General features: G+C 37.3%; 1 protein-coding gene across 1 annotated transcript in view; it reads right to left on the bottom strand.

Annotated features, from left to right (window-relative positions):
* Positions 1-10,572: 10,572 nt before the first annotated feature.
* The window catches only part of ZFP37 (ZFP37 zinc finger protein), a 29,874-nt gene continuing 19,231 nt past the window's right edge, over positions 10,573-21,215 (bottom strand). The window contains exons 2-4 of the mRNA XM_017530361.2: positions 19,276-19,402; positions 18,848-18,982; positions 10,573-13,162 (exon numbers count right to left, since the gene is read on the bottom strand). Coding sequence (XP_017385850.1) covers positions 11,619-13,162; positions 18,848-18,982; positions 19,276-19,402 — 1,806 coding nt within the window. The 3' untranslated portion in view covers positions 10,573-11,618. The remainder of the gene's footprint in view (positions 13,163-18,847; positions 18,983-19,275; positions 19,403-21,215) is intronic.

Raw genomic sequence — 21,215 nt, 5'->3', positions numbered from 1 at the left:
TTGACCCAGCAATCCCATTACTGGGTATATATCCAAAGGATTATAAATCGTTCTACTATAAGGACACGTGCACACAAATGTTCACTGCAGCACAGTTTACAATAGCAAAGACCTGGAACCAACCCAAATGCCCATCGACGATAGACTGGACAGGGAAAATGTGACACATATACACCATGGAATATTATGCAGCCATCAAAAACGATGAGTTCGTGTCCTTTGTAGGGACATAGATGAACCTGGAAACCACCATCCTCAGCAAACTGACACAAGAACAGAAAATCAAACACCGCATGTTCTCACTCATAGGTGGGTGTTGAACAATGAGAACACATGGACACAGAGAGTGGAGCATCACACACTGGGGTATGTTGGGGGAAAATAGGGGAGGGACAGCAGGGGGTGGGGAGTTGGGGAGAGATAGCATGGGGAGAAATGCCAGATATAGGTAAAGGGGAGGAAGGCAGCAAATCACACTGCCATGTGTGTACCTATGCAACAATCTTGCATGTTCTTCACATGTACCCCAAAACCTAAAATGCAATAAAAAAAATAAAGGTAACTGATTATAACCTCCCAAGGTTGCTAGATTATAACCACCATGAGAGTAGGTGAGGCCTATATTCATCTTTCTATACCAAAGACCTGACACAGAATATGCCAGGAATACTCTAACTGCCAATAAATGTTACTGTTGTTGATTTTGAGCTTCCTGCAAAAAAAAAAAAAAAAAAAAAAAAAAAAAAAAAAAAAAAAAGTACTAAAGAGCCGACAGGTGGCTGAGAGAGAATAAATAGGAAAGGTTATCCCCTTTCTACTACTCATAATGAATTTTTCTTGTAGTATTTAGATCTTTTCCTGCTGACATCTTTTCTTTTCTACTGCTACCAATGAAATAATCCCCAAAAATGATATTCTTGTACATTTTAGCCAGAATTTGGATTATATACAGCCAAGCGCCGTGGCTCATGCCTATAATCTGAGCACTTTGGGAGGCTGAGGTGGGTGGATCATGAGATCAGGAATTCGAGACCAGGCTGGCCAACATAGTGAAACCTCATCTCTACTAAAAATACAAAAATTAGCCGGGCATGGTGGTATGTGCCTGTAGTCCCAGCTACTCAGGAGGCTGAGGCAGAAGAATCACTTGAACCTGGGAGGTGGAGGTTGCAGTGAGCCAAGATCATGCCACTGCACTCCAGCTTGGGTGACAGAGTGAGACTTAGTCTAAAAAAAAAAAATCCCTATAGTTTCTCTAAATTACCTGATGCTTTCATCAAATGATAAAATTCATAGTAATTAGCAAACAAACGTTACTCAGTCTGATTTATAGTGTACATCCAAGCTTGTTTTGTTTTCTAACAGTTTGCTATGGAATATATATTTGTTCTTTTCAGGTCTAAAGTTTATTCCCAGCTCTAATATATGGCTCTTTCTGCCATATATTATACACTTACACATTTTGAGATATCTTCTTAATCCCTGCTTCCCTCCTCTGAGACCATTACCCACACTAAAAGCTTTGGGCCACTATGTTTGTACTACATAATCCAAATTCTGGCTAAAAACAGTTGATTAGACAGTGGAAAACACTGGGTAGTGCAATAATATTCTTTTGCCTAAGAACCTGAAATTGAAATTTATAGACTTCTATTAGCTAGCTATGGCTACTACATGTATAAAAACCTATAATCTTAAGAGCTGGGGCCACCATTTAGGGATGTCCTTTTTCAGCTACATGCTATATGCATGAAAAAGCTTCAGAGAGAGAATTAAACAGTCTTAGAAGCAGATACAAAAATCCTCATGACTTCAAAAAGAAAGAGTCAGAAAGTAAATAGCCACCTTGATGGTAAAGGAACATTACATTGAGAAAGTGAAAACTGGACTCAAACCAAAAAGAGTGACAATATCTGAATGGAGAGACAGGAAATATTATTACTTTTATAAAGGACATTAAAGATACTAGTTCCCATGGAGCAGAAGATGAGAAAGTGTGTGTGTGTGTATGTGTGTGTGTGTGTGTGTGTGTGTGTGTGTGTGTGTGTACATATACATATCAGGTAGTTTAGAGAAGTGCAGTTGCTGGCTGCTTTTTCATGCAGGAAATTTTAAGTGATGCAGAGTATAACAAACTTTTAGGTACTATGACAAGGCTGTGTCTTTCAACCAATGCTCAAGGATGATGGACAAGATGGAGGAAAATTTCCTTCTGGAAAGAAAGGAATCAAAATGGAAAACTTTTCCCTTGACATGTAATATTATAAGGACTTTTACAATGATGCATAGGGCTGGCCCCAACTGGTATCTGCCAGNCTCCGTCTCAAAAAAAAAAAAAAAAAAATGTAGCCTGCCCCTAGATAGAGACATTGTACCCTACACCCTCTTAACTGTGCATGGCCTATCTCCTTGCTTCAGTGACCTAACAGGGGGTGGACCCCTTGCTGCATACTGCCCACCTCCTAGCCTAGGTGACCTAATGGGGGTGGACCCCTTGCTTATCACTTATGTGAATGTATTGACCCTAGCACTGTCCTTAAAGATGACCTCACTCACTATCCTTCCCCCTGACCTATACCTAATAAATTCAGAGGCGTTTGGATGTTTGGGGCCTCACCTGTCTCCACTTGTTAGTGGCGTCACCACCCCAGCCCAGCTGTCTTTTCTTTTCCAGTCCTCTGTGTCTCGTTTCTACTTCTCGGATCCAGTGCCCCAGCACAGCATAAGGGACACCCCATGACCCTGTAGGGCTATGACCCTACATTGAGCTAAGATTGATATACAAAAATTGTACATAGTTAATATATACAACTTGATGTATTTGAAGATAAGTATATCCCTGTGGAAACATAAAGCCATCATGCCAGCAATCCCATACATTCATCTATCACCTCCAAAAGTTTCCAGCCATTTAGTCTTTCCCCGGCTTTTGTGGTAAGAACACTTAATGTAAGATCTACCCTCTTTGCAAATTTTTAAGTACACAATACACTATTGTCGATCGTAGGCTCTTTATGGTACAACAGACTTCCAGATCTTATTTATTTTGCATATATAAATACTGAAACTTTGTATTCTTTGACCAAAACCTGCCCATTTCTCCTACACCCAGCCCCTCTACCATTTTACTTTCTGTTTCTATGTATTTCCCTATTTTCGATTCCACATGTGAGATCATCCAATATTTGTCTTTCTGTGCCTAACTTATTTCAGTTAGCATAATATCCTCCAGTTTCATCCATGGTGTCATAAATGACAGGATCTCATTAATAAGGCTGAATAATATTCTGTTATATGTATATACAACATTTTCTTTATCTACTTGTCCACCAATAGATATTTAAGTTGTTTCCATTCTTGGCTTTTGTGAATACTGCTGCAATAAACATGGAAGTGCAGATATCTCTTTGAGATCCAGATTTCTATTCCTTTGGATATATACCCAAAAGTGAGATTGCTGGATCAAAAGTAATTCCATATTTAGAGGAACATTTATATTGATTTCCATAGTGGCTGGACCAATTTACATTCCTACTAATAGTACACAAGGGTTTTTGTTTCTCTATATCATCTGTGATATATTTATTTTTATAATAGCTATTTTAACAGAAGTATGGTGATATGTCATTGTGGTTTTGATTTGCATTTCCCTGATTACTAGTGATACTGAGCAACTGTTCATATGCTTGTTGGCCATTTGTATGTCTTCTTTTGGAAAATGCCTATGCAGTTACTTCACCCAATTTTAATTGGGTTATTTGTTTTTTGCCATTGATGTGTAGGAATTTCATTGTCAGGCAAATATTAACTTTCTGGATATTAACCTCTTATCAGATATATGGTCTGAAAATATTTTCTCCAATTCTATTGCTTGCCTTTTAATTTTGTTGTTCCTTGCTGTGCAGGGGGTTTTTAGTTTGATGTAATCCCACTTGGTGTAATCCCACTTTGGTGTCATATCCAATAAATCATTGGCCAGCACAATGTCTAGAATATTTTCCTCTATGTTTTCTTCTAAGAGTTTTATTGCTTCAAGTTTTATATTTGTCTTTAATCCATTTTGAGTTTATGTTTGCATGTAGTGTAACATATGGGTTCAGTTTCATTCATGTGGCTATCCAATTTTTCCAACACTATTTATTGAAGAGACTATCTTTTCTTCATTGTGGGTTTATTTCTGAGCTCTCTATTCTGTTCCATTAGTCTAGATGTCTGTTTTTATGCTAGTCATATACTGTTTTGATTAATGTAGCTTTGTAATATATTTGTAATATATTTGAAAATTAGAAAATGTTAGTTAGAAATTAGTGTCAGTCTTCTTAGTCTGGATCAAATTTTCTTTGGTTATTTGAGAATTTTGTGATTCCAAATGAATTTTAGGATTCTTTTCCGCAAAAAAATGCCATTGGGATTTTGTTTGCCTTTGTTTTGATTTTGTTTGTCTCTCTCTTTCTGTTTGCCCTTCTGTCTTATGATGCCTTCCATCACGTAATGATCCCTTTTGGTGATTATTTCAGTGGTAGCAATGGAAAAGAAAAGATGTTAGCAGGAAAAGATCTAAAGCACTAAAAGAAAAATTCACCATGAGTAGTAGAAAGGGGATAACCTTTCCTATTTATTCTCTCAGCTACCTGTCGGCTCTTTAGTACTTCTTGGTGGACTCACTTTATTTTTCTTTTCTGGCTCTTTTGGATATAATAACAAAAGTGTACTTTAGATAGCTTAAGTAAATACAGGGATTTGTGATAAGGACATGGGTTTATCTCTTATAAGCTAAGGGCAAGATAGTTCAGCCAGTCCTCACCAGGGACTAGAACTAGGACTAGGAAGGAACTAGAAGCCATTGGGAGTTGAAATTTTGCAAATGACCTCTTTAAGACACAGTTCTTGTGTCTCTGCTTCTCTGTGTGTGGATGTTTCATTCTTTGACCTGATGAGCTTTCTGTTTACATAGAGAAAATATGGCTTTACTAGTACCTGCTTTATATAATTTCTAAACTTAAGCACCAAGTGGAGACTAACTGAAGTCAAATTTGTTAGAAGAAAGAATCTTGTTGGACATCTTGGTTTGAGACAGATTTGTCTCCAACTGTGCCCATGGAGAATTGGGGTAATATAGCACAGGTTGCAGGAGCAATATACTATGGCCAGCTTGGGAGTTATCAGAACTGGGCAGCTAGGACTGATGAGAAACCTCAAAAAGTGTCAGCTGCAATTATAAGCTGTTTTAACTCCATCTATTCCCTGTTCACTTCTCCTTGTGTTTATTTCATCTTCTATCCCAGGTTCACACTCATATTTTTAAACAGCGAAACCATTTTAAAATCACTGTCGTCACTTCCCCCCCTCTTTTTACTACAACATTTTCTCCCTCAAGTCCATTCGCCCTAGTTGTTTCATTCACATTGGGATACCAGGCTTGAATAAAAATTTAACCCTACAACAGGTCATTTCTTTATAAGTTTTATTCCAAAATATAAGAGTACAAAGATTCACAAGACTATCTCACTTAATTCTATTTTAGAAGTCCAGCAAGATGATGGCCAGCTTGAAAATAACCATAATAATTGTGTTTGCGTTCCCTGGAGGCAAGTGTTGAGATGGAGTTTGTCTTACTACTTTTTGTGTTGCTGTTAAAGAATGTCTGAGACTAGGTATATAGAAAGAAAAGAACTTCATCTAAAGAGAAGTTTGTTTAGCTCGTGGTTTTGTGAGTCCTATTCTTTCATTTCAACTACACTTATGTAACCCATTCTGTTATTGTCCCAAAGGTCACTGAGGTTCTGTCCATTTCTTCTCAGTCATTTTCCCCTCACTTGTTTGGGTAATTTCTACTGATCTATTTCAAGATAAGTGACTCCCCTGTCATTTCTCTTCTGCAGGCAAAATTATTCGGTGAACTTTTGATTTCAGACAGTGGATTTACAGTTCTAGAATTTTCATTTGTATTTCTTTGTAGTTTCTATTTGTTTTGTGGAGCTTTGAAAAATCTATATTATTTGTGAGAATATTTTCTTTTTAATTCATTAAGCATAGTTAAAATATCTACCTTAATATTCTCATATGCTCATTCCATCACCTAGGTTGATTGCCTGTTTTCTTGAAACGGGGTTTCACATGTTCTTAATTCTTTGAATATCAAGTAATTTTTTTAAAATTGTATTCTACATAGCATGAATGGTTAAGATGTGGAGATTTTGGACTCTGTTATGCTCCTCTGCAGAGTGCTAATGTTTTTGTTTTATTAAATAATGAACTTAATTGAACTCAAACTTCGAATGCTATCTCTAGGCCAGCAGCACAAATGAAAACTCAATTCTTTTGTCCTTAGTGTAAACTATGCATGCATAGTTCAGGCGTCATACAGAGACTTGGGTAGTTTGTGCACAGAATTTGGGTGGTCCACTCTTTTGAGTTCCTCTTTTCTGAGACTCTTCCCTCAATTTCCAGTGACTGTGGTTGCCCTGAACTTTTTCCTATGGTTTTTCATGTCAAAAAGATTTTTCTATCAAATAATCTCCCTTTGTTATACTAAATTCAGTCTATCTTCAGGCAAACAGCCATAAAAAATGTGACCTAACTCTTTGCCATTTCTTTCTTCCAAGATTCAACTCTTTCACATAATAGGCCTGCTTTTGTTCATTCTTCTGTACCACTGGATCACTCTGTGTGTGTGTGTGTGTGTGTGTGTGTGTGTGTGTGTGTGTGTGTGTGTGTTTTGTCCAGAGTTTATAATTATCTGTGGGAGGGCCAGGCCCAGTAGGAATCTACTTGGCCATATCAGATATGTTATTATTTTTTAAAAAATTGATTCATGAAAACATACAAATAATTTAGAAAAACATAAAACTTATTCTTAAAACCCATGATCCTGGAAGAACCACTGTCCACATAATGATAATATGCATTGTTTAATATATGTATTTGTGTATATATACAATATCTATATTTAAATTAAAATCCTAATGTGCATATAGTTTTGTAACCTGGTTTTTATTTAGTAATTATTTCAGATGCTATAGGTTGGTTGTCACCCAGGTTGGAGTACAGTGGCACTATCTCAACTTACTGCAACCTCTGCCTCCCAGGTTCAAGCAATCATCTTGCCTCAGTGTCCTGAGTAGCTGGGACTACAGGCGCATGCCACCACACCTGGCTAATTTTGTGTGTGTGTGTGTATATGTATATGTATATATATATATGTATGTATTTTTTTTTTTGTAGAGACAGGGTTTCACTGTGTTGCCCAGGCTGGTCGTTAACTCCTGAGCTCAGGCAATCTGCCCACCTCAGCCTTCCAAAGTGCTGGGATTATAGGTGTGAGCCACCACACCCTTGTCTCTTTCCTTCCTCTACTATAAAAGTTAACAAGTTAAAGATCTGGCCAGGTATGGTAGCTCGCATCTTTAATCACAGCACTTTGGGAGGCCAAGGTGGGCAGATCTCTTGAGCCCAGGAGGTTGAGACCAGCCTGGGTAAATGTCAAAATCCTGTCTCTTCAAAAATAATAATAATAATAATAAAATTAGCTTGGTGGTATGCACCTGTAGTCCCAGATATTTGAAGGGTAAGGTGGGAGGATCACTTCAGCCTGGGAGGTGGAGATTGCAGTGAGCCAAGATTGAATCCACCTCTGCATACTCCTTTCTGGGTGACAAAGACCTTGTAAAAAAAAAAAAAAGAAAAAAAAAAAGGAAAGGGAAGGAAAGGAAGGAGGGGGGGGGGGGAGAGAGAGAGAGAGAGAGATTCAATTTCCTCAAGCCTCTTTTGAAACTAAATGTGGTCATTTCTGGTAAAAAGATGTGAGCACATTCTGCTAGAAGGGGGACTTTGTGGAAAACTTTAATTTTCTTCAATATTAGATTACTCACTTGATACATGGAGATGCATCAGTCAAACAAACACATTCCTGAGAGTAAAAGTAATAACATAGAATCATTTGTATCTTCTTAAATATAGTTTGAAATTTGTGGTGTTTAATGTCATATTACTCAATTTTTGAAGGTACAATTTATTTAATCAATTAACTAGCAATATATATCTGATTTCTCTCTGTTCTGCAATAAATATTATAGTACACCCTGAGTGTGTAACATAGAATAGATTCCTTGATGGACTGCCAAGCATCATAAGACTTTGATATATACTGTCAGATTTACATTTAGTAGGTTGTACAAACTTATACACCTACCAAAAGCAGCATATGATAGTTTTCTACTTCTCTCACAACGTAATTATTTTTTAAAATCTTGATTTAAGAAAAATGTTTCCACTTTTCTCCTCTTCTTTATGTCGGAGGAGTTCAGCATCTTTCTTTTCCCACAATCTTATATTCTAAAAGATATGCCTGGGATGCTCTTCCATCAAATATATATATATGGGTTGCTCTCTTACCCTCTCTGGGTCTTTGCTTTTGTCACCATCTAAGTAAGCTTACTGCCCGCTTCCCATCGCCATATTTAAAATTGTATTCCCCAACACTTCCATCCCCTTACTTGGTTTGCTTTTTTGCCATCCAATGTTCTGTTTAATTTATATTTCCGTTATTTGTTTATTGCCTATGTCCTCCTCTAGAATTAAGGTCTATGAGAAGAGGGTTTTGTTTTGTTTGTTTGCTTTCTTTCTGTTTTGTAGACTGCTGTATCTCAGGCACTTAGATGATCATATTACTTGAATAAATAAAAGTTTCAAAACTGTTAATAAGAATTTACTCTTATACCCCTTCATTTTCTTAAAGAGGATCTCAAAAACAGTTTAAAAGTAATTTTTTTTTTAATTTACTTACACAATGATTTAGATCAGTGGTTCTCAAAGGGTGGTCCCCAGACCAGCAGCACAGTCATCCTCTGGAAACTTATTAAAATGCTAATCCTCAAGCCCCACCCACAGGGTTTCTGATCCCATACTTCTGTGATGAGGCCCAAGAATTTGCATTTCTAAAGTCTGTATTTTAACAAATCATTCAGGCAATTTCTATGCACACCGAAGTTTATGTATCATTGATTCAGACTTATCTCTGTGTGTCTATTTTCTTATACTACTTACCTCCAATTATATTTAGACATCCTTTCCTCATTCATCAATGCTAATTTTTAATTCATTTGATTACTGCACAAAATGGCTTTCAGCATTCATTTATACCATTCAGGCAGACCTATATTCCCCACTGTCTCGGGTGTGGCAATACAATGGGTTCCCCAAGTAATGTGGAAATTGAACATAGCCATAACCTGCAACTGTTTCATCCTTCTAAAAAGTGCAGGCTTTGTACAGCTCTAGACAGTGATGACTCATTCTGTGCATAGGGCTAGATTTCTACTTGTTTAGAAATTACTGATAGAAATGGCTTTAATATTGCATTCTCTTCCCATGAGATAAATAAATTACTTGGAAATGAGGGGATACATTCATTTGTCCAGCTTTCAACCCATGCATGTGTATGCATGTGTGCACATGCACTCACATGAACACATATTCCATTCTCAACATATTAACACATTATAATTCTCTCAAATGAGGTCAGGAAGGAACTTAAATAATAAATATCTGCCAAGATGGCATTTAAGCACATATTTGTTTAGGGCCAATTATTATGCTAAACTACTGTCTAGGTGAAATATTTACTCAACAGAATTGAAATAACTAGACAAGTCCTGATTACTTACTGCTCGTATGTTAGTTCTGAGGAATAAATGATATAATGTAGGGATCATGCAGTAAAGATAACATGCCACATTACAATGTTTTATATTAATTATGTAAATGAGTATTGTATTAAAATAATGGTACAATGTTTATGAAAAGCCATTTCTGGACTTATGTCTCTGCTTTTAGTGTAACAACTTAAATTTTTAAATAGTTCAGTAGTTTTGTGGGGTTTTTTTTTTTGTATGTGGGGTTTTGTTATGCTTCTTTTCTTTGAGACAGAGTCTCACTCTGTCACCTAGGCTGGAGTGCACTGCAACTTCCACCTCCTGGGTTCAAGTGATTCTCATGCCTCAGCCTCCTGAGTAGCTGGGATTACAGACGTGCACCAGAATGCCCAGCTAATTTTTTTGTATTTTTAGTAGAGACAGGGTTTCACTGTGTTGGCTAGTCTGGCCTCAAGTGATCCACCCACCTTGGACTCCCAAAGTGCTGGGATTACACAGGCATGAGCCACCATGCCCAGCCAAAACTATTTTTAATCAAAGCTCAAGAGTAAAAAAAAAAATCCAGGAGTGCAATGGCAAATAGGTCTCCTATGACAGTCCAAGTTGATGCATATTACCTTCTGGAATGCATGCTGCATGATAATTCTGAGATCAAGTCTGGGTTCACTCAGAAAGAATACAGTGATCCATTAAATAATACCCAATATTAGGTGAGAACAGGGAGGGGTGACATTTGTTACATTTGAATTCCCTAATTGAGGTATTTGTGTGTTAATGCTTTGAATATGAGATAAAATGGGGTTTTATCAGAAAATTACTTTCATTCATGTGCAATCACAGTTTATCATCAGTCTGAAAAAATGGCAAATGGAGAAATACAGTGCTGTTATAATTCATTATGTTAATGAAAGAACTGGTGTTTGATAGAAAGTCTTTATGAATTCAACATCAAGTTTAATACTACATACTTTAGATTCATCATCATTCATGAATAAGCATAAAAAGATTTTAACTTTGTTTAACATTGTGGAGGGGCTCAGTGACAACTTTAAATAATGTTGATTTATGCATATTAAAATACTTTAATTATAAAAATAATACATGTGCATGATTTGAAAAATTCAAATATACAAGGAAGTTTTGCTCCTATCCCAGACCACAATCCTATACTCCTGTGCCCAATAGCAACCACCATGAAGTTTATTCTACATTTTTTCAAAGTCTATTGACATACAAATACATGTATATATGCATACAAAGATAAATACACATACAGAAATAAGAGACAGAGGTTAAACAAACACACCCTTTTGTACACAAAGGGGAACATACTATATACATGGTTCAGCAACCTGCTTTTTCACACTTCACAATATATCTTGAATATCACTCCCAACCAGCACATTTGTATCCTCAGCTGATTTATTTTCTCTCATTTTCCTGTTAACATTTTTTACATAAATAACAACCCTTTTAAAAGATTTCTGCTGATGCAGAAGCCAATGCAGACATTAAGAAAGAGCTGGGTAAAAATGCCAAAGGGGCTTATACAAATGGCCACATTCATTTACATAAGGCGATAAACAGATATGCAAATTCAACTCTAGTATATGGTGCTTAAGTACAAAAGAAGAACACAGGAATTATCAGCATATATAACTTGTTCCTCCTTTGCTTTGAATATTCAAATTATTCACAATTTTTGAAGCTTTCAATTTCTATCTGAACATGTAGATCATTTATAATAATTGAGTATTGTTAAAACAATAGTTTTCATAAAAGGTTTTGTATCAAGTTTAAACCCTTGTTTCCATCCAGATTCTATATGAAGATCCATTTTCACATTTTGTCATGTATAACAAGGTGTGACATTTTGCTAGAGGCTTTCTAACACTCTTTAAATTCAGCATATTTCCAAGGTTCAACAAAACCTTCAATTTAGTTAACAAATTTCCCACATTATCTTCACTCATGGGATTTCTTTTCTGAATGAGTTTTCACATGTTTGGTTAGGGATGCATTTTGTTTGAAAGCTTTCCCACATTCATTACATTCATAGGGTTTCTCTCCAGTGTGGGATCGCTGATGTATAACAAGTTGTGACTTTGCACTGAAGGCCTTTTCACATTCATTACATTCATAAGGTTTCTCCCCAGTATGAGTTCTCTGATGTACAATAAGGTGAGACTTTTGGCAAAAGGTTTTCCCACATTCGTTACACTCATAGGGCTTCTCTCCAGTGTGAACTCTCTGATGTTGAGTAAGGCCTTCAATTTGTTTAAATGCTTTCCCACACTGATTACATTCAAAGGGACTTTCACCTGTATGAGTTCTCATATGGTAAGTAAGAGATGAGCTATGTCCAAAGGCTTTTCCACACTCATTACATTTATAAGGTTTCTCCTTAGTATGTGTTCTTTGATGTATAATGAGATGTGACTTCTTGCTGAAAGCTTTCCCACATTCATTACATTCAAAGGGTTTCTCACCAGTATGAATTCTCATGTGTTTAGTAAGGGATGAGCTATACTTAAAGGCTTTTCCACATTCATTGCATTCGTAAGGTATTTCACCTGTATGTGTTCTCACATGCTCAGTAAGAGATGAGTTATACCTAAAGGACTTCCCACATTCCTTACATTCATATGGCTTCTCACCTGTGTGAGATCTCACATGTTGAATAAGGTTTGAGCTGTGTCTGAAGGTTTTCCCACATTCAGCACATTCATAAGGCTTTTCTCCAGTATGAATTCTTAGATGGTCAGTGAGTGCATGTTTATGACCATGGGCTTTGCCACACTGAATACATTCATATGGTTTTTCTCCAGTGTGAGTTCTCTGATGTACGACAAGATGTGATTTTTGGCTAAAGGCTATCCCACATTCATTACATTCATATGGTTTCTCCCCAGTATGAATTCTCTGATGGTCAATGAGTCCTTGTTTATGGCTAAGAACCTTACCACACTGATTACATTCATAGGGTTTCACACAGGCTTGAGGTTTTTCATGCTTAGTACATGAGCTAAGGCTGGATGAGTTCTCATGTTGCTCTCCAGTTTGAATTTTATCCTGTTTAGTATGGGATGAGCTATCACAGCATAATTTCTCATGTTTTTTGCCAGTTTTGTTACACTTATCAGATGAGCTATGGCTGGATAATTTCTCATGTTTCTTTCCAGCTTGCTTTTTGCCTTTCCTTGTATCAGATAAGCTATGGTTGAATGTCTTCTTGTGTTCTTTAGCTGCATCAGATTTCCTTTTTACACGGTTTCTTGAGTTATCAGGTAAATCTAAATTCTGTTTCAAAACTTTTCCATGTGACTCAAATTTAAGAAGCCTTTTCTTTGAAGGAACATGTTTTGTATGCAAATTATTTCTTTTCCCCAGTGAACCACAGTCACCGGCATTCTTCTTAGCCTGAGTTTTCTTCTTGACCACAACTTCCCTGAGGAATTTGTTTTGAGATTTCTGGTTATTTTCAAGCTGATCATCATCTTGCTGGACTTCTAAAATAGAATTAAGTGAGATAGTCTTGTGAATCTTTGTACTCTTATATTTTGGAATAAAACTTATAAAGAAATGACCTGTTGTAGGGTTAAATTTTTATTCAAGCCTGGTATCCCAATGTGAATGAAACAACTAGGGCGAATGGACTTGAGGGAGAAAATGTTGTAGTAAAAAGAGGGGGGGAAGTGACGACAGTGATTTTAAAATGGTTTCGCTGTTTAAAAATATGAGTGTGAACCTGGGATAGAAGATGAAATAAACACAAGGAGAAGTGAACAGGGAATAGATGGAGTTAAAACAGCTTATAATTGCAGCTGACACTTTTTGAGGTTTCTCATCAGTCCTAGCTGCCCAGTTCTGATAACTCCCAAGCTGGCCATAGTATATTGCTCCTGCAACCTGTGCTATATTACCCCAATTCTCCATGGGCACAGTTGGAGACAAATCTGTCTCAAACCAAGATGTCCAACAAGATTCTTTCTTCTAACAAATTTGACTTCAGTTAGTCTCCACTTGGTGCTTAAGTTTAGAAATTATATAAAGCAGGTACTAGTAAAGCCATATTTTCTCTATGTAAACAGAAAGCTCATCAGGTCAAAGAATGAAACATCCACACACAGAGAAGCAGAGACACAAGAACTGTGTCTTAAAGAGGTCATTTGCAAAATTTCAACTCCCAATGGCTTCTAGTTCCTTCCTAGTCCTAGTTCTAGTCCCTGGTGAGGACTGGCTGAACTATCTTGCCCTTAGCTTATAAGAGATAAACCCATGTCCTTATCACAAATCCCTGTATTTACTTAAGCTATCTAAAGTACACTTTTGTTATTATATCCAAAAGAGCCAGAAAAGAAAAATAAAGTGAGTCCACCAAGAAGTACTAAAGAGCCGACAGGTAGCTGAGAGAATAAATAGGAAAGGTTATCCCCTTTCTACTACTCATGGTGAATTTTTCTTTTAGTGCTTTAGATCTTTTCCTGCTAACATCTTTTCTTTTCCATTGCTACCACTGAAATAATCACCAAAAGGGATCATTACGTGATGGAAGGCATCATAAGACAGAAGGGCAAACAGAAAGAGAGAGACAAACAAAATCAAAACAAAGGCAAACAAAATCCCAATGGCATTTTTTTGCGGAAAAGAATCCTAAAATTCATTTGGAATCACAAAATTCTCAAATAACCAAAGAAAATTTGATCCAGACTAAGAAGACTGACACTAATTTCTAACTAACATTTTCTAATTTTCAAATATATTACAAATATATTACAAAGCTACATTAATCAAAACAGTATATGACTAGCATAAAAACAGACATCTAGACTAATGGAACAGAATAGAGAGCTCAGAAATAAACCCACAATGAAGAAAAGATAGTCTCTTCAATAAATAGTGTTGGAAAAATTGGATAGCCACATGAATGAAACTGAACCCATATGTTACACTACATGCAAACATAAACTCAAAATGGATTAAAGACAAATATAAAACTTGAAGCAATAAAACTCTTAGAAGAAAACATAGAGGAAAATATTCTAGACATTGTGCTGGCCAATGATTTATTGGATATGACACCAAAGTGGGATTACACCAAGTGGGATTACATCAAACTAAAAACCCCCTGCACAGCAAGGAACAACAAAATTAAAAGGCAAGCAATAGAATTGGAGAAAATATTTTCAGACCATATATCTGATAAGAGGTTAATATCCAGAAAGTTAATATTTGCCTGACAATGAAATTCCTACACATCAATGGCAAAAAACAAATAACCCAATTAAAATTGGGTGAAGTAACTGCATAGGCATTTTCCAAAAGAAGACATACAAATGGCCAACAAGCATATGAACAGTTGCTCAGTATCACTAGTAATCAGGGAAATGCAAATCAAAACCACAATGACATATCACCATACTTCTGTTAAAATAGCTATTATAAAAATAAATATATCACAGATGATATAGAGAAACAAAAACCCTTGTGTACTATTAGTAGGAATGTAAATTGGTCCAGCCACTATGGAAATCAATATAAATGTTCCTCTAAATATGGAATTACTTTTGATCCAGCAATCTCACTTTTGGGTATATATCCAAAGGAATAGAAATCTGGATCTCAAAGAGATATCTGCACTTCCATGTTTATTGCAGCAGTATTCACAAAAGCCAAGAATGGAAACAACTTAAATATCTATTGGTGGACAAGTAGATAAAGAAAATGTTGTATATACATATAACAGAATATTATTCAGCCTTATTAATGAGATCCTGTCATTTATGACACCATGGATGAAACTGGAGGATATTATGCTAACTGAAATAAGTTAGGCACAGAAAGACAAATATTGGATGATCTCACATGTGGAATCGAAAATAGGGAAATACATAGAAACAGAAAGTAAAATGGTAGAGGGGCTGGGTGTAGGAGAAATGGGCAGGTTTTGGTCAAAGAATACAAAGTTTCAGTATTTATATATGCAAAATAAATAAGATCTGGAAGTCTGTTGTACCATAAAGAGCCTACGATCGACAATAGTGTATTGTGTACTTAAAAATTTGCAAAGAGGGTAGATCTTACATTAAGTGTTCTTACCACAAAAGCCGGGGAAAGACTAAATGGCTGGAAACTTTTGGAGGTGATAGATGAATGTATGGGATTGCTGGCATGATGGCTTTATGTTTCCACAGGGATATACTTATCTTCAAATACATCAAGTTGTATATATTAACTATGTACAATTTTTGTATATCAATCTTAGCTCAATGTAGGGTCATAGCCCTACAGGGTCATGGGGTGTCCCTTATGCTGTGCTGGGGCACTGGATCCGAGAAGTAGAAACGAGACACAGAGGACTGGAAAAGAAAAGACAGCTGGGCTGGGGTGGTGACGCCACTAACAAGTGGAGACAGGTGAGGCCCCAAACATCCAAACGCCTCTGAATTTATTAGGTATAGGTCAGGGGGAAGGATAGTGAGTGAGGTCATCTTTAAGGACAGTGCTAGGGTCAATACATTCACATAAGTGATAAGCAAGGGGTCCACCCCCATTAGGTCACCTAGGCTAGGAGGTGGGCAGTATGCAGCAAGGGGTCCACCCCCTGTTAGGTCACTGAAGCAAGGAGATAGGCCATGCACAGTTAAGAGGGTGTAGGGTACAATGTCTCTATCTAGGGGCAGGCTACATTTTTTTTTTTTTTTTTTTGAGACGGAGNTACAAGAAAATATCACCATGAAGGAAAGGAGGAGAATTTGAACAAATAAATTGGTATAGTAATATGATAATATCAGAGAAGAGTTGGGTCTGGAAGAACAATTGATTAAGGCTGGAAGGTTTTCTTGAATTTGAGACAGTAACTAAAACATAAATTCTAAGCTAAAATATTCTAAAAAATTCTGTAACTTCAGAAACAAAGATGGAGCTCACTTGGCCCACCAAATTATTAGAATAGAACAGCCCTTATTTGAAGAGCCTCCTAAGTAGTACATAAGAACCTGAACCAAGAAGAGAGTCATTGTAGCAATGACAAAGATGTACTAAATGACTCAGGATTGTTTTTTAGCTGTAATTCAAAGTGTCAACAAGAAAAGTGAGGATAGCCAAAACTGGAGCCATTAAATGGATGAATCAGAAACTCCACTGAGTCTCTTCATTTGTCATTTCAAAGAATGGTTCCTCTGGTCTCAGGGAATTCATACAGTCTTGGACAATTCAGGGTCAAAAGAAACTTAAAAGACACAGCAGATATTCTGTTATTAATAATTTGGGGACTATAGTAACATAAATAATAACTGAATATTTTAATGTTTGGTGGTAATATCTAAGATCAATTAAAGCTGGACATGGTGGCTCACACCTGTAATCCCAAGACTGGGAAGCTGAAGAGGGAGAACTGCTTGAGACCAGGAGTTCAAGACCAGCCTGGGCAACATAGCAAGACCGAGTCTTTATGAAAAAAAGAGAAAGAATTAGGAAAAAATAGATTTAGCAAATTTACCTAAGAATTGGAAAATTTGAAGTATGAGATAATATGAACCTGATTTGTGTGATGACATTGAAAATTGAGAGAAAAAAAACAGAAACTGAAGATAAGATAGTAACTCTGGGAGACAGTCCTACAATCAGAGTACACCCTGATAAAAACAGGGAGGATGAAAAGAACCTCTAATTTAGAAAGAAAGACAAAGCTTCCAATTTCTGACATCCTAAGAAGAAGCTGTTGTGTAAGTAGGTCAAATATGAGTGTAAGGCAAAGGAATTGGAGATGTCCATTTGGAAGTCACCAGTGTAGAATAAATAGCTTTTATTTGCACAATGAATAATCAATCACTTTGAAGGAAATATAATTTTAAAAAAGAACAGATGGTAGAAGACAAAACCTTAGGGACATCTCAGCAAAATGAGGAGGAGGAGAAGTTAGTGAGTAAATGATAAACATGCACTTAGAGGATAAGATCTGATTTGAGTCGTACAATTCAAACTGGGTGAGCGAGAACTTCCAGCTAATCAAAACTATTAAAATATGCACTGAAAAGTAAGCAGTGGTGACTTTAAAGTCAGAAATTTAGACAGAGGCATGAATTCTGTGGAATTTGACTGCAGGAGTTAAGGAGAAAATGGAAATGATGTGCTATAGATCATGGGTCTAGAGAATTTCATAGTGAAAGGAGGGAAACAGAAAGTAACTCAGGGCAGGAGCATGCCAATAGAATTGAAAAGACAGCAGATCTAAGAATGTCCAAATACACAGGAGAAAATTTGATATCCTAGGGTCTTAGAGTATGGGTGGAGAAAACCTGAGGATAGTAGGAAAAGGGAGGATGCTTTTTTTTAAAAAGCACTGATTTATATAAAGTAAGCAGGAGTAGGATCGAGAACAGCTAAGAGGGTCATTGCTCTTCTGAAGATTCAGCAATTGAGCATAGGAATAGGGATATGTGGCAATATGGAAGGGTCAGTTAGGCATCTCAGGGGCTGGTACCAAGTTTCAGAGGCCTGGTTTTCACCTTGACAGATGGCATTACTGTTTTCTGTGGCAAGATTATACCTCCCAGCCCCTCCCAAATGCATAGCCTTTTGAATTATAGCATCCTTCCCAGTGGGAGGATTATACATTCCTACCATGTTGAACTCAGGAGTGGTCAGATGTCCTGCTCTGACGAATAAAATGTGAGCTGAAAGGGATATCTACAATTTCCAAGCAGGACTATTAACAGTTATGTGGTTCCACTCACCCTTTTTTTAACCTCTGCCATGAGACTAGAATTTGCCAAATAGAGAATGCTCTTTCTATTTCCCCAAATAAAGATAATATGGAATAGGGCTGCAGCTTAAGCATGAAATAAATTTTTTTTTATTGTAAGTATCTAAGATTTTAGGGAGTCATTCCTTCATGTAGAAACACTTAGTGGAAATTAACTGATACAAGTGGTATAACCAGACTCCCCTGGTTAACACTACTAGCTCACTATAGCAAACCTCACATAGACTCTCTCGTGAACAAGTCCATAAAAGGAAGAGATATTAGAATCTCTAAGGTTACAGAATCTTTGTAGTTTGAATTATTCTTTCCCCAGGAAATCCTGATATTTTTCTACTGCTATTTTCTAGTTAGGAAAGAAAGGTCTAGGATCTTTAAGAAGAAATTCAGAATAAATTATTATTTGAAAAATGTCAAAGTTACAACTTACTTCCATTGGTTTCTTTTTGCTTCGATCTTGCCATTTTACTTGGACAATGTTGGCTCGGCCTTTTCCCCTTTCCCAAACATGGTGCTTCTCCTTTTTCCAACTTGGAGATCATGTCTGGTTTGGGAGCTTGACACCCTGCCCATGAGAAATAGTAGAAACTGAGTGTTAGAACAACCAGCCCAGAAATGAAGCCCCAGCATTTGTACTTCAGGGCCTAAAGAATACATGGCTTCTGGAGTTTCACAATGTGAATGCCAGGTCAACTGAGTAGACCTTCCATTTTGGAGGCAGGGGCACAAATATCCTGCCTAGTCCCCAGAAGGGAAGAAAACCCTTTCACCTGCTCAAATCAGGCCCAACTTATCAAGGATACCAGAAGGAAGGTATCACAGTGGACACATTTTGAATTACAAAGGAATTATTCTTACCCATTGAGGCTAGGTTGCTGTAGTTCTCTAGCATCACATCCTTATACAGGTTCCTCTGGGCAGGATCCAGTTGCTCCCATTCCTTCTGGGTAAAGGCCATAGTCACATCTTTGAATGTTACTGATCCCTGTAATAGCATATTCCTGTTGACGCTGATGTTATCCACATTTGGTGAGTGATTTGGACAAGATAATAATTTGTTCTTACCTTGGCTACTCGCTGTTGATCATGATATTATAAAGGATACCTATTCTCTACTCAATCTTTCATTTTTTTGAGAAACAAAAGCCATATTAAGAAATGTCCCTGGCCGGGCGCAGTGGCTCACACCTGTAATCCCAGCACTTTGGGAGGCCGAGGCAGGCGGATCACGAGGTCAAGAGATCGAGACCATTCTCGCCATGATGAAACCCCGTCTCTACTAAAAATATAAAAATTAGCCGGGTGTGGTGGCCCACGCCTGTAGTCCCAGCTACTCGGGAGGCTGAGGAGGAAGAATCGCTTGAACCTGGGAGGCGGAGGTTGCAGTGAGCCGAGATTGCGCCACTGCACTCCAGCCTGGCGACAGAGCAAGACTCCGTCTCAAAAAAAAAAAAAAAGAAAAAACAGAAATGTCCCTACTGAGCTGGGCACAGTGGCTCATGTCTGTAATCCCATCACTTTGGGAGGCTGAGGCAGGAGGATTGCTTGGGCTCAGAAGTTTGAGACCAGTCTGGGCAACATGTCAAAACTCCATCTCTATAAAAAAATACAAAACTTAGCTGGGCATGGTGGTACATGCCTGTAGTCTCAGCTATTCTGGAGACTGAGGCAGGAGGATCACCTGAGCCCAGGAGGTTAAGGCTGTAGGGAGCTGAGTTCACACCACTGTACTCCAGCACAGCTGAGAGAGTAAGACCCTATCTCAACAAACAGAAATGTCCCTATTGTGAATTTCTTTACTCAGGAGGATAGAATCACATGAATATCAGAGAAAAAGACAAATAACCAAGGAAAGAGAGAGAGAGAAAGAAAGAAAGAGGAACAGAATCAATCTTTATCTTTTCTTCTATAACGGGGGCCGCTAAAAGGGTATGGAGCGGTATTTATAGTTTAGAGTTTTGAAGTAGAAGAATTGAGACCCTTGATTTTTATAACCAGTCAAAAAAAAAAAAATCATTTATGGGCCGGGCACAGTGGTTCATGCCTGCAAGCCCAGCAATTTGGGAGGCCAAGGCAGGTGGATCATGTGAGGTCAGGAGTTCAAGACCAGCCTGCCCAACAAGGTCTCTACTAAAAATACAAAAATGAGCCAGGCATGGTGACAGGTGCCTGTAATTCCAGCTACTCAGGAGGCAGAGGCAGGAGAATTGCTTAAATCCAGGAGGCAGGGGTTGCAGCGAGCTGAGATCAAGCCATTGCTCTCCAGCCAACTGAGACTCTGTCTCAAAAAAAAAAAAAGTCATTCATTTACGTTTGGCAGCAAAAGTAAGACATTTTAGGCATGTAAGAATGCAGAAAGTATACTACCAATGTTCTTTAGAAATATAGGAGAAAGTTGGGGAGAAACAGAGGAAGGGGAAGAGGAACAGAAAGAGGAAACAAAGCAGAAAAAGACAAGGAATGATTTTTCAAAAGAAGAAAAACTATATCAGAATAAAGATTTCAAAATTGGGAAAGACAATATACAAGAGAGAGCTATGAATAATACAACCAGTAAAATGTCTAGTTAAATCTAAGTAACTTGATAATATGCTTGTGCAACTGTTATTAAAGTGTCCTTAAAATCAAGAGGTATGATATAAGAAAAATAAACAGAACCCTAACTAGGAGGGTGGGAGTAGGGAATACATTAAAGTATGTTGAAGTCGTCTTATTAGGGTGGCACAGCTATTGGAGAATTTTGATACTAACAAATACACATTCAAACATGTTTGTCACACATTTAAAGATAATCCCTT

Source organism: Cebus imitator, unplaced genomic scaffold, assembly GCF_001604975.1.
Source record: "Cebus imitator isolate Cc_AM_T3 unplaced genomic scaffold, Cebus_imitator-1.0 Scaffold64, whole genome shotgun sequence".
NCBI classification, from domain to species: Eukaryota; Metazoa; Chordata; class Mammalia; order Primates; family Cebidae; genus Cebus; species Cebus imitator.
Note: the sequence above shows the minus strand (reverse complement) of the source record. Positions and strands in the feature narration are given on the sequence as shown.